The 12,050-nt window shown below is 48.7% G+C and overlaps 1 protein-coding gene across 3 annotated transcripts; it reads left to right on the top strand.

The window, feature by feature from the left end:
- The first annotated feature begins 957 nt into the window (after positions 1-957).
- Positions 958-12,050, top strand: CHMP7 (charged multivesicular body protein 7). 3 transcript variants are annotated; one of them, XR_013776979.1, is made up of 10 exons: positions 958-1,323; positions 2,066-2,240; positions 2,800-2,985; positions 4,032-4,165; positions 4,477-4,525; positions 5,879-5,998; positions 7,628-7,726; positions 8,754-8,814; positions 9,999-10,184; positions 10,288-10,427. XR_013776979.1 is itself a non-coding variant. In XM_079328764.1 (10 exons), the coding sequence occupies exons 1-10, from the start codon at positions 1,034-1,036 to the stop codon at positions 11,669-11,671; spliced, it is 1,344 nt and encodes a 447-aa protein (XP_079184890.1). In that variant the 5' UTR covers positions 958-1,033; the 3' UTR covers positions 11,672-12,050. The 3 variants fall into 3 exon arrangements, 2 of the variants coding, with proteins under 2 accessions (XP_079184890.1, XP_079184891.1); XM_079328764.1 differs by lacking the exon at positions 9,999-10,184 and adding an exon at positions 11,607-12,050 and having other exon boundaries at positions 10,285-10,449; XM_079328765.1 differs by lacking the exon at positions 9,999-10,184 and adding an exon at positions 11,607-12,050 and having other exon boundaries at positions 959-1,323; positions 10,288-10,449.

The following is a 12,050-nucleotide window of genomic DNA, read 5'->3' as shown; positions in this document are numbered from 1 at the left end:
ACAGCTGTAATAATAAATATTAAAAATATGTCCTGGGTATATTCTTATTCTTATCCTTATTCTTATTTTTTTTTATTCTTATTATTTTTCTTATTCTTATTTTTTTTTCTTATTCTTATTTTATATAAAAATAAAACACATTATTTTTTTTATCCATAGGGACTATAAATATATAAAATCTCCCTCTCTCTAATATGAATTACAGTATTATAAAATATAATAAAAATACATTATATAACATATTGAATTAAATCAACTATATATAAATCAATTATTTATTAACTATAATATAGAATTATATTATAATATAATTTCATGTTATTACATAACGATATATTGTCATATCACATCTGTAACATATTATTGCATTATGTATGTTATATTGTATTATATTATATCTTATTTACAATACAATAACATATTTAATATATTACATACTAATTAATATGTAGCCATGATAAATATCAATTAACAAAATTTTGTCATTCTATTGTTTGTTATAGTATATATTATATATTAGTATATATTATTTTATACGTTATAAGATGGCATTATTATTATTTTTATATATGTTTAATGTTATATGATGAGTATTAATAATATAATTAATAATACATTGGTTAATTAATTAATAATTATTAATTAGTAACAAAACGAATATTTTCTATGTATATATATATAGTATATTTTCTACTCATATGGGAAACAAACATTATATATCAATTATTACATATAGCTCCAAATATCCCCAATCCCTGCCCTCTCGCCAACCGCCTTCCCATCACTTATGACCTCACACATAACGCCGCAATGACGTCACCACGACGTCACCGCGCGATGTGGGCGGGGCCATCGTGCCCCTCCGGACCGTACCACAGCGGGGGCCGGGGGGGGGGCGGCGCAGCCCATCCCCAGCGACGCGCGGGGGGGGGGTAACGCGGGGGCGGCTCCGCGCATGCGCCGCGCGCGGCTCCCCTGAGGCGGGCGGGCGGCCGGGCCGGGCAGGCCGCGGCCGAGCCGGGGGCTGGCGTAGATGTGCAGCCCGGGGGAGGCCCCCCCCGGGCCGGCCGCGGCCGGCGAGCTGCCCCCGGAGTGGGAGACGGATGACGAGCGCATGGCTTTCCTCTTCTCGGCCTTCAAGCAGAGCCGCGAGGTGAACAGCACCGAGTGGGACAGCAAGATGTCTTTCTGGGTCGGGCTGGTGCTGGCCCGCGGGCGGCGGAGGGGCGCGGTGAGGACGTGCCTGAGGGAGCTGCAGAACGGCTTCGAGCGGCGGGGCAGCGTCCCCTTGGGGCTGGGCACCGTCCTCAGGGAGCTGCTGAGGTAAAGCGTGAAGGGTGCGGGGGGACGGTGGGTCCGTGCCCGAGCGAGAACCGGGCGCTGCCCCGGAGACACGGAGTGTCTGTTTGTAGAAACCCGAGACGGCGAAATTGCCTCGGCATCCTGCGGAGCAGCGATTGGGGTGGCGCTGGGTGGGATTGGAGGTCATTCCATCCCAGAGGAATTGTGCGATTTGCGGTTTGTGCTGTTTGTGTGAATCGGAGCTCGCCCGGCTCGCAGGACAGGGGATCCCACGGGAAATTTTGGTGTTAAATAAAGGAATATTCCCCGGAATGTTGAGGTGTTGTAACGGGGGGTGGCTTGGGTTGTGTTTGCAAGCAGAGGTTTTGTGCTGTGAAATTGGTGTCTCCAAGAGACTCAAAACAGCAGCAGCTCTGTTGGTGACCTGAAAATGAAAACCAGTAGATCTGAGAAGCTAAAATTTGATATTGAGCCAGAGTTATCACGAAATGGCTGATTACCCCTAAAACTGACCCTCCCTGTTCCCTCAGTTTCGAGTCACAAAACTGGGAGCAACTCGCAAAACGGGAAAAAAAAAAAAAAAACAGTGAACAAAATGCACTAAACAAAAGGGATCCAGAGGAAGCAGGGGAGGAATGGAAACCTCTGTGTGCTTCCAGCAATAAAATCTCAAATTTGAGGTGCATCAGGTGATAGAAAACACCACTGGGGTGGAAGATGTGCAGGATATCCAAAGGTTCTACATGAATTATCTTTTCCCTAGACGTGGGAAGCTCCAGAGGGAGTCAGACTTCATGGCCAGTGTAGACAGCAGCTGGATCTCCTGGGGTGTGGGAGTTTTCATCCTGAAACCCCTCAAGTGGACCCTGTCCAGTGTGCTGGGGGACAGCAAAATCCCCGAGGAAGAAGAAGTTCTGATTTATGTGGAGCTGCTTCAGGTGAGTGTTGTGCAGAGTTTTGCTGAGCTTGTGCATCTCCAGGAGAGCCAGGAGTCATTCCAGGTGCTGGAGAGGAGGGGACAGGGCTGAGCAGATCTTCCTTGGTGCTCCTGAGGTGTTCAAATTATTCCAACTGCATTCCTATGGGATTGGGGATTTATTCCATCTGCATTCCCATGGGATTGGGGCTTTATTCCAAGTGGGATTGGGGCATTTTTCCAGCTGCATTCCCATGGGATTGGGGATTTATTCCATCTCCATTCCTATGGGATTGGGGATTTATTCACACTGCATTCCCATGGGATTGGGGCTTTATTCCAAGTGGGATTGGGGCTTTATTCCACCTGCATTCCCATGGGATTGGGGCCTTATTTTTATGCAGTTTTTTAGAGGGATTATTCCTTGTGTATTTTTTAGAACAACTAATTTTGATGCATTTTTTTAGAGGCACAACCAAACACAACTCCACAAACTAAACCCCAGAATCACCCACTCACACAGCTCAGGATTTAAAAACCACAAAAAACAACCCCTCAAGCACGTGCTGGCTGTGTTGCAGGAGAAAGCAGAAGAAGTTTATCACCTGTACCAGAGCTCTGCCCTCTCCTCCCACCCCGTGGTGTCCCTGGCTGAGCTCTGCTCCCTCTGTGCTGGGCTCTGCCCTGATGAAAGAACCTTCTACTTGTTGCTGCTGCAGCTGCAGAAGGAGAAGAGAGTCACCATCCTGGAGCAGAATGGAGAGAAGGTACAGGGTCCAGGTGACTGATTTTGGGGTGGTGCCATTCCTGTCTTGCATCCCATCTGCCTGCAGGGATGTGGGGTTTGGGTGTTGAGAAATTCTCATTCTGGGTTCTTGAATTCTTTATTTGTAATAATTCTGGTTGAATTCAGGAGTTAAAAACATGGCAGGTTGATTCAATCCCTCCCATCAGTGTGGAATTTCACATTGGTTTGGAAAGTTTTTCCTGTTTGTCACTTCCTGCAGAGGTGCAGGCACTCAGCTCTGAGATTCCACTTTCCCTGCAGTGTTCTGAAATCTGAGTCTGACATTCCCATCCACTTCCAGAATCCAGGTTTCAATCTTTAAATCTCCCAGGTTTCAACCTTTAAATCTCCCAGGTTTCAATCTTCACATCTCCCAGGTTTCAACCTTTAAATCTCCCAGGTTTCAACCTTTAAATCTCCCAGGTTTCAATCTTTAAATCTCCCAGGTTTCAACGTTTACATCTCCCAGGTTTCAATCTTTAAATCTCCCAGGTTTCAATCTTTAAATCTCCCAGGTTTCAATCTTTAAATCTTCCATTAAGGATTTTTGTTTCCACACTGCTGCTCAGGATATCCTGCCTAGTTTAACATTAAATCTTGTTGTGCCTGGGACATCCTCATGGTTCCAAAGCCTAAATTGGGAGTGCAAAACCTTCTTTTCCCTTCCTTTCCCTTCCTTTCCCTTCCTTTCCCTTCCTTTCCCTTCCTTTCGTTCCTTCTTTCTTTTCCTTCTTTATTCCTTCCCCTCCCTCCTCTCCCTCCTTCCCCTCCCTCCTTCCCCTGCCTCTTTTCTCTCCCTCCTTTCCCTCCCTCCTTCCCCTCCTTCCCCTCCCTCCCTCCCTCCCTCCCTCCCTCCCTCCCTCCCTCCCTCCCTCCCTCCCTCCCTCCCTCCCTCCCTCTCCCTCCCTCCCTCCCTCCCTCCCTCCCTCCCTCCCTCCCTCCCTCCCTCCCTCCCTCCCCCTCTCCCTCTCCAGAGTTCTCTAGCTCACTCTGGGGTTGCTGCAGGCTGTGCTGCTGTGATTTCAGATTGTGAAGTTTGCCAGGGGTCTCCATGCCAAGGTGTCCCCGATGAACGACGTGGACATTGGTGTTTATCAGCTGATGCAGAGTGAGCAGCTGCTGTCACAGAAGGTGGAGTCCCTTTCCCAGGAAGCAGAGAAGTAATTTGGGGAAGTCATTTGGGAACAAACATCTGTGGGTTGTTAGAATTTTGGGATACAATTAGAAGCTGCTTGCTGTTGATGAACAAAACAGTCCCAGCCTTGTGCTGGGGCAGCTTTTGTTCCCAGCCCTGTCCCTGTGCAGGGAATGGCTCTGAGGAATCTTTGCAAGGATTTGGAATTGATGGGAATTAACAGTGGTTTGAGGGTGGTTATATCCAAAATGTGGTCCCCTCAGAGAGAGGGAGAGGGTGGTTGTGGTTTGTAAAACAAGGGAGAAATTTCCTTTTTCTTTTTTCTCCATCTTCCAGGTGTAAAGAGGATGCCAGGAGTGCTTGCAGAGCTGGGAAGAAACAACTGGTGAGTAAAAATCTCAGAACTGGGTTAAATTTGGGGCTTCATCCCAGGGGTATGGGAGTGAAAACTCTCCTTAAAGTGAAGGATTAATTTTTCCAGACTGATGTGCTGAAGGGAAATGAAAATAAACTCTAAAACCCACTTGTTCAGGGATTCCTAAACAGCATTTTAAATGATGAGTGAATTGCTGCATCACTTGGACACACTAAACAGTATTTTATATGATAAATAAATTATTGCATCATTTGGACAGAATAAACACCATTTTAAATGATAAGTGAATTGCTGCATCACTTGGATACAATAAACAGCATTTAAAATTATAAATAAATTGCTGTGTCACTTGGACACAATAAACAGTATTTTATATGATAAATAACTTGGACAGAATAAACTACATTTTAAAGAGCCAGTCTGGAGTTCCACATCCCTCATTTTGCCACTTCTCTAACACTTCTTACACCTTTCCCAACATCTCAGTCTTTGCAAAAAGCCAGTAACAGACCATGACCTGCTCTGTGTGTGGTTTTGTGTGTTTTTGTGTGTTTTTGTGTGTTTCTCTGTGTTTCTCTGTGTGTCTCTGTGTCCCTGTGTCTCTGTGTGTCCCCGTGCCCCCGTGCCCCCGTGTCCCTGTGTGTCCCTGTGTCCCCATGTCCCTGTGTCCCCGTGTCCCCGTGTCCCCATGTCCCTGCGTGTCCCTGTGTGTCCCCGTGTCCCTGTGTCCCCGTGTCCCCGTGTCCCTGTGTGTCTCTGTGTCCCCATGTCCCCGTGTCCCCGTGTCCCTGTGTCCCTGTGTCCCTGTGTCCCCATGTCTCTGTGTGTCCCCGTGTCCCCGTGTCCGTGTGTCCCCGTGTCCCCGTGTCCCCGTGTCCCCGTGTCCCCGTGTCTCTGTGTGTCCCCGTGTCCCCGTGTCCCCCTGTGTCCCCGTGTGTCCCCGTGTCCCCGTGTCCCTGTGTGTCTCTGTGTCCCCATGTCCCCATGTCCCTGTGTCCCCGTGTCCCCGTGTCCCCATGTCCCTGTGTCCCCGTGTCCCCATGTCCCCGTGTCCCCATGTCCCCGTGTCCCCATGTCCCTGTGTCCCCGTGTCCCCGTGTCCCCATGTCCCTGTGTCCCCGTGTCCCCATGTCCCTGTGTATCCCTGTGTGTCCCCGTGTCCCCATGTCCCCATGTCCCCGTGTCCCCATGTCCCCGTGTGTCCCTGTGTCCCCGTGTCCCCGTGTCCCCGTGTCCCCGTGTGTCCCTGTGTCCCCGTGTCCCCGTGTCCCCGTGTGTCCCTGTGTCCCCATGTCCCTGTGTGTCCCTGTGTCCCCGTGTCCCCGTGTCCCCATGTCCCCGTGTCCCCGTGTCCCCCGGCAGGCGCTGCGCTGCCTCAGGTCTCGGCGCAGGACGGAGCGCCGCATTGCCGAGCTGCACTCCAAGCTGGACGCGCTGCAGGGGATCCTGGACCGGATCTACGCCTCGCAGACCGACCAGATGGTACCAGGGCTGCTCCTCCTGGGCTCCTCCTGGGTTCCTGGGCTCCTCCTGGGCTCATCCTGGGTTCCTGGGCTCCTCCTGGGCTCATCCTGGGTTCCTGGGCTCCTCCTGGGTTCCTGGGCTCCTCCTGGGTTCCTGGGCTCCTCCTGGGCTCCTCCTGGGTTCCTGGGCTCCTCCTGGGTTCCTGGGCTCCTCCTGGTTCCTGGGCTCCTCCTGGGCTCCTCCTGGGCTCCTCCTGGGCTCCTCCTGGGCTCCTCCTGGGCTCCTGGGCTCCTCCTGGGCTCCTCCTGGGCTCCTCCTGGGCTCCTCCTGGGCTCCTCCTGGGCTCCTTTTGGGCTCCTCAGCTCATCCCTGAGCTCCTCCTGGGCTCCTCCTGGGCTCATCCTCAGCTCCTCCCTCTCTCCCTGTGCTCCTCCCTCTCTCCCTGTGCTCCTCCCTCTCCCTGTGCTCCTCCCTCTCTCCCTGTGCTCCTCCCTCTCTCCCTGTGCTCCTCCCTCTCCCTCAGCTCCTCCCTCTCTCCTCAGCTCCTCCCTCTCTCCCTGTGCTCCTCCCTCTCTCCTGTGCTCCTCCCTCTCTCCTCAGCTCCTCCCTCTCTCCCTGTGCTCCTCCCTCTCTCCCTGTGCTCCTCCCTCTCTCCCTGTGCTCCTCCCTCTCTCCTCAGCTCCTCCCTCTCTCCTCAGCTCCTCCCTCTCTCCTCAGCTCTTCCCTCTCTCCCTGTGCTCCTCCCTCTCTCCCTGTGCTCCTCCCTCTCTCCTCAGCTCCTCCCTCTCTCCCTGAGCTCCTCCCTCTCTCCCTGTGCTCCTCCCTCTGTCCCTGTGCTCCTCCCTCTCTCCCTGTGCTCCTCCCTCTGTCCCTGTGCTCCTCCCTCTCTCCCTGTGCTCCTCCCTCTGTCCCTCAGCTCCTCCCTCTCTCCCTGTGCTCCTCCCTCTCTCCCTGTGCTCCTCCCTCTGTCCCTCAGCTCCTCCCTCTCTCCCTGTGCTCCTCTCTCTCTCCCTCAGCTCCTCCCTCTCTCCCTGTGCTCCTCCCTCTCTCCCTGTGCTCCTCCCTCTCTCCCCAGCTCCTCCCTCTCTCCCTGTGCTCCTCCCTCTCTCCTCAGCTCCTCCCTCTCTCCCTCAGCTCCTCCCTCTCTCCTCAGCTCCTCCCTCTCTCCTCAGCTCCTCCCTCTCTCCCTGTGCTCCTCCCTCTCTCCCTGTGCTCCTCCCTCTCTCCTCAGCTCCTCCCTCTCTCCCTCAGCTCCTCCTGTCCCTCCCTCATCCCTTCACCTCATGTCTGGGATTTTCTCTGCCCATTTCCTCCATTTCCTGTTTTTTTTCCTTGGGAATCAGCTCTGCAGAGGAGCTCCCACTGTTTTCACCAGCACTGTGCATCTTTGTCTTTTATTTTGAATTTTAAGATATTTCAGGCTGGACTTCACCAGCACTGTGCATCTTTGTCTTTTATTTTGAATTTCCAGCTTGGAGTTCTTGAGCATTATACATATTTTTCTTTTATTTTGAATTTCCAGGTATTTAATGTTTACAAGCCTGGAGTTCTTGTGCATTATACATCTTTTTATTTTGAATTTCCAGGTATTTAATGCTTCCAAACCTGGAGTTCTTATTCTTTCTCTCTTTTATTTTGCATTTCCAGGTGTTCAATGCCTACCAGGCTGGAGTGGGAGCTCTGAAACTTTCCATGAAGGATGTGACAGTGGAGAGGGCAGAGAACCTGGTGGATCAAATCCAAGAGGTACAAGAGCAAATAATTTTTTAATTATTTAGGTTTTTTTTTTTTTCCTTTATGGCACCAAAGCAAACTGACTTAATTGTGAGCTAAAATACCAAGAAGAACATTTCATGTTTTGCTGTTCTGTATTTTAATTTATTTTTGATTTGTGCATTTTGTGGGTTTTTTTTTTAACCAGCAGTATTGGGGAAGCAACCAGCTTTTCTAGAAAGTCTTCAAGTTTATTAAAAATACAATTGTAAAAACACAAATCAGACCTTTGGGAGCTGGAATGCAACTGTGTATGAAACAGCCTGACATTTCATTTTTATTTCATTTTTATTTCATTTTTATTTCATTTTATTTCATTTTTATTTCATTTGATTTCATTTTGTGTTGTTCTGTTTTTATTTTATATATTTTATTTTATTAGCTTCTATTTGACTCTATTTTGTTGTAATTCTATCAATTTTTATTCTATTTTTATTCTATATTTTATTTTATTTTATTCTATTTTATTTCATTTTATTTTATTGCTTGATTTTTTTTCCCCATAGGTTGCACTTGATCTCAAAAGTCTTTTCCAACCTATTTAATTCTGTAAATTTCAGTGAGGCACAGGAGTTAATTCTGCAGGAATTGAAGTGAGCAGAGCAGCCAAGGATTAATTTTTTAGCACCATCAGCTCAAAGTGAGATTTCAGCCTGAGCTGAGGGGCTGAGACATTTTGCTCTTCATCTTCCTGATTTGTGCAATTTCTTTATTTCTGTGAAAAAGCTCAAATCAGAGAGAGATTTTTTTTTTTTTACTCCCACTTTGAAATTCAAATGTGCCACACTTGGTTTTGTCATTTATCATTATGAAAAATAATAATATTTTATGTGAAAATTATGGTGGAAATGTCTTTTGCACTAATTCCTGCTGTCTTTAGGTCAACTTCTGATTTATTTTTTGTTATTTCTCCTTTTGAAAAAGCAGCTGCAGTAGGACACAAAATTAATTTCTCATCTTTACCTGCTTGTGTTTGTTTTACCTTTGTGTTTATTTTTAGCTTTGTGACACTCAAGATGAGGTGGCCCAGACTCTGGCTGGAGTGGGGATCAATGGTCTGGGTATGTCCTGGGGCTTTTATCCTTTGCTGCTCCTTCCCTGATCCCTCCTTTCCCTGATCCATCCTTTCCCTGCTCCATCCTTTCCTGATCCATCCTTTCCCTGATCCCTCCTTTCCTGATCCATCCCTTCCTGATCCATCCTTTCCCTGATCCCTCCTTTTCCTGATCCCTCCTTTCCTGATCCCTCCTTTCCCTGATCCATCCTTTCCTGATCCATCCTTTCCTGATCCATCCTTTCCTGATCCATCCTTTCCCTGATCCCTCCTTTCCTGATCCCTCCTTTCCTGATCCATCCCTTCCTGATCCATCCCTTCCTGATCCATCCTTTCCCTGATCCCTCCCTTCCTGATCCCTCCTTTCCCTGATCCCTCCTTTCCTGATCCCTCCTTTCCCTGATCCCTCCTTTCCCTTCATCCCTCCTTTCCTGATCCATCCTTTCCATGATCCATCCCTTCCCTGATCCCTCTTTTCCATGATTCATCCCTCCCTGCTCCATCCCTCCCTGCTCCCTCCTTTCCTGTTCCATCCCTGTCTCTGCTCCCTCCTTTCCCTGTTCCTTTCCCTGCTCCCTCCTTTCCTTGTTCCATCCCTTCCTTTCTCTCTCCTTTCTCTGCTCCCTCTTTTTCTGCTGTCTTTCTTCCTTGATCCATCCCTTTCCTCTCCCTGCTTTCTTCTCCCTCCTTTCCCAACTCTTATCCCTGCTCCCTCTTTCCCTGCTTCCTCTTCTCCCTGTTCCATCCCCTCCTTTCTCCCTCCTTTCCCAGTTCCTTTCCCTGTTCCATCCCTCCTTTCCTCTCCCTCCTTTCCTTTCCCTCCTTTCCTCTCCCTCCTTTCCCTGTTCCTTTCCCTCCTTCCTCTTTTCCCTATTCCATCCCTTCCTTTCTCCCTCCTTTCCTCTCCCTCCTTTCCCAGTTCCTTTCCCAGTTCCTTTCCCTGTTCCATCCCTCCTTTCCCAGTTCCTTTCCCTGTTCCATCCCTCCTTTCCTCTCCCTCCTTTCCCTGCTCTCTCCCCACATCCAGCAGCTTCCTATGGGAATAAACTTCCCCAAATTCCATCTCTTGGCTGGAATGGGGAGCAGGGAGTTCTCCCCTCTCAGTTTATTCATCTCCAAATCCTCGTGGTCCCTGTTTGGGGCTGGATTTCAGTCCCAAGCTGTGTAATGTTGATTGAAATCTATTTTTAGGGTGGCTGCTGCTTTGTTTTATTCAAGTGATGAGCTTTTTCCTCTGGTCTGGCTGTTGCTGCAGCTTGTTTGCCTCTGCTGAAAGGTGCCAGAGCTTCTTGGCCTCAGGGCCAAAATAAAAAAATTCTCCTCCCTGAGATCAGGAACGAATTTTCAGTCCTTTAAAAGAAGTACAGGAAATTCCTTGTGAGTAACAATGGAGAGGAATACCAGCTGTGTTTTGGATCTCAGTGCTGTGAGGATGCCCCTGGCTTCTCCCTGGGGCTGAAATGTTTTCTTTGATCAGCAGAGATGGACTCTGAGGAGCTGGAGAAGGAGCTGGACAGTCTCCTGCAGGACTCCAGCAAGGATTCCCTGGATCTGCCTGCTGTTCCCCAGAAGGTGCTGAGTGCCCCCATGGCAGATGCTGAGCTGGAGGCTGAGCTGGAGCAGCTCTCTGTGTCTGCTGGAGGTGGGAATGGCAGCAGGGCCTGGGGGAGCTGGGAATTGTGTCTGGTTCAGTTAAACCAGGCCTGGGAGAGCTGGGAATTGTCTGGATCAGAGTTAAACCAGTCCTGGGAGAGCTGGGAATTGTGTCTGGTTCAGTTAAACCAGTCCTGGGAGAGCTGGGAACTGTCTGGATCAGAGTTAAACCAGGCCTGGGAGAGCTGGGAACTGTCTGGGTCAGAGTTAAACCAGTCCTGGGAGAGCTGGGAATTGTTCTGGTTCAGTTAAACCAGGCCTGGGGGAGCTGGGAATTGTTCTGGTTCAGTTAAACCAGGCCTGGCAGAGCTGGGAATTGTTCTGGATCAGTTAAACCAGGCCTGGCAGAGCTGGGAATTGTTCTGGATCCTTTGCCAAGGATGGAGGGAGAGCTGCAGGCTCTGTGATGGAGCTGCTGCTTGGACTAATTGATTTTTAGGTTTAATGAAGTTGTACAAAGCCAGGCAGTGTTGGAAGGGATAAAACAGGATTTTTCCAGCACCTTCCCTGGAATCCTCTGTGTGGGACAGGCCTGCTTAACCTGGGCTTTATTTACTGATAAGAAAATTGAAAACAAGAATGAGAAATAAATAATATTTTATTATTTATGAATGATCTTTTTGGGTCCCTTCCAACTCAGGATATCCTGTGATTTAGTGAATGACCAGAGTTCATGGGTTTGACCTGAGCTTTCCCTACACCTGTCCTGCACAGTTTCAATTTTCCTTTTGGGAATCTCCTCATGAGCAATTCCACAGGATTGGCTGTGTAATTTCCCTTCTGTTTGAGGTTATAACCTCAATTTCCATAGAATTCCCAATCAAACATGAAACATGTGGTTCCAGGGGGATGGGGCTGAGCAGGGAAACACTGAAGCAGTTTGGAATTTTACTGGGGGGTTGTGGATGTGCTGAGGAATTCTGGAATTTTGTTGTGGATGTGCTGAGGAATTCTGGAATTTTGTTGTGGATGTGCTGAGGAATTCTGGAATTTTATTGTGGATGTGCTGAGGGATTCTGGAATTTTGTTGTGGATGTGCTGAGGAATTCTGGAATTTTGTTGTGGATGTGCTGAGGAATTCTGGAATTTTGTTGTGGATGTGTTTGCTGAGTTCTGATCTCTCCTCTGTTGCAATTCTCTTCACAGATCTGGCACAAAAGATTCCCTCTGCTTCTTCTGAACCCAAACCAGCTCTGGGACTGAACCTCTGAAGAGCCAACAGAATTCCTGTTGCTGCAGTTTGGGAAGTTGTCTCCATGTTCCTTAACTCATGACCAGAACTTCCAAGGAGGAGGGGACATCCCCTGTCCCTCTGGATCTGTCTCTGCTCAGCAGCAGCAGCTCCTGCCATGACAATCCACTCTGGACCTGGCCCCAGCTGGTTTTTGTCACCTCTGTGCCAACATCTGCACTGGTCACATCTGACTTGTGACCCCAAGTCACTGCCACATCCTGGGAACACAACTCCAGGGAAGATAAAACTCTTCTGTGTCCATAACAGTGCTCAGCTTTGGGTTTGATTTTGATTTCTCTTCCTTTGCTGTGGCTGGTGTTGAGAATCTGAGTAGCAGCAGCATTGCAGTGGCTCAA

Source organism: Erithacus rubecula (genome assembly GCF_903797595.1).
Source record: "Erithacus rubecula genome assembly, chromosome: 29".
NCBI lineage: Eukaryota > Metazoa > Chordata > Aves > Passeriformes > Muscicapidae > Erithacus > Erithacus rubecula.
This window is presented reverse-complemented; position numbering and strand designations above follow the sequence as displayed.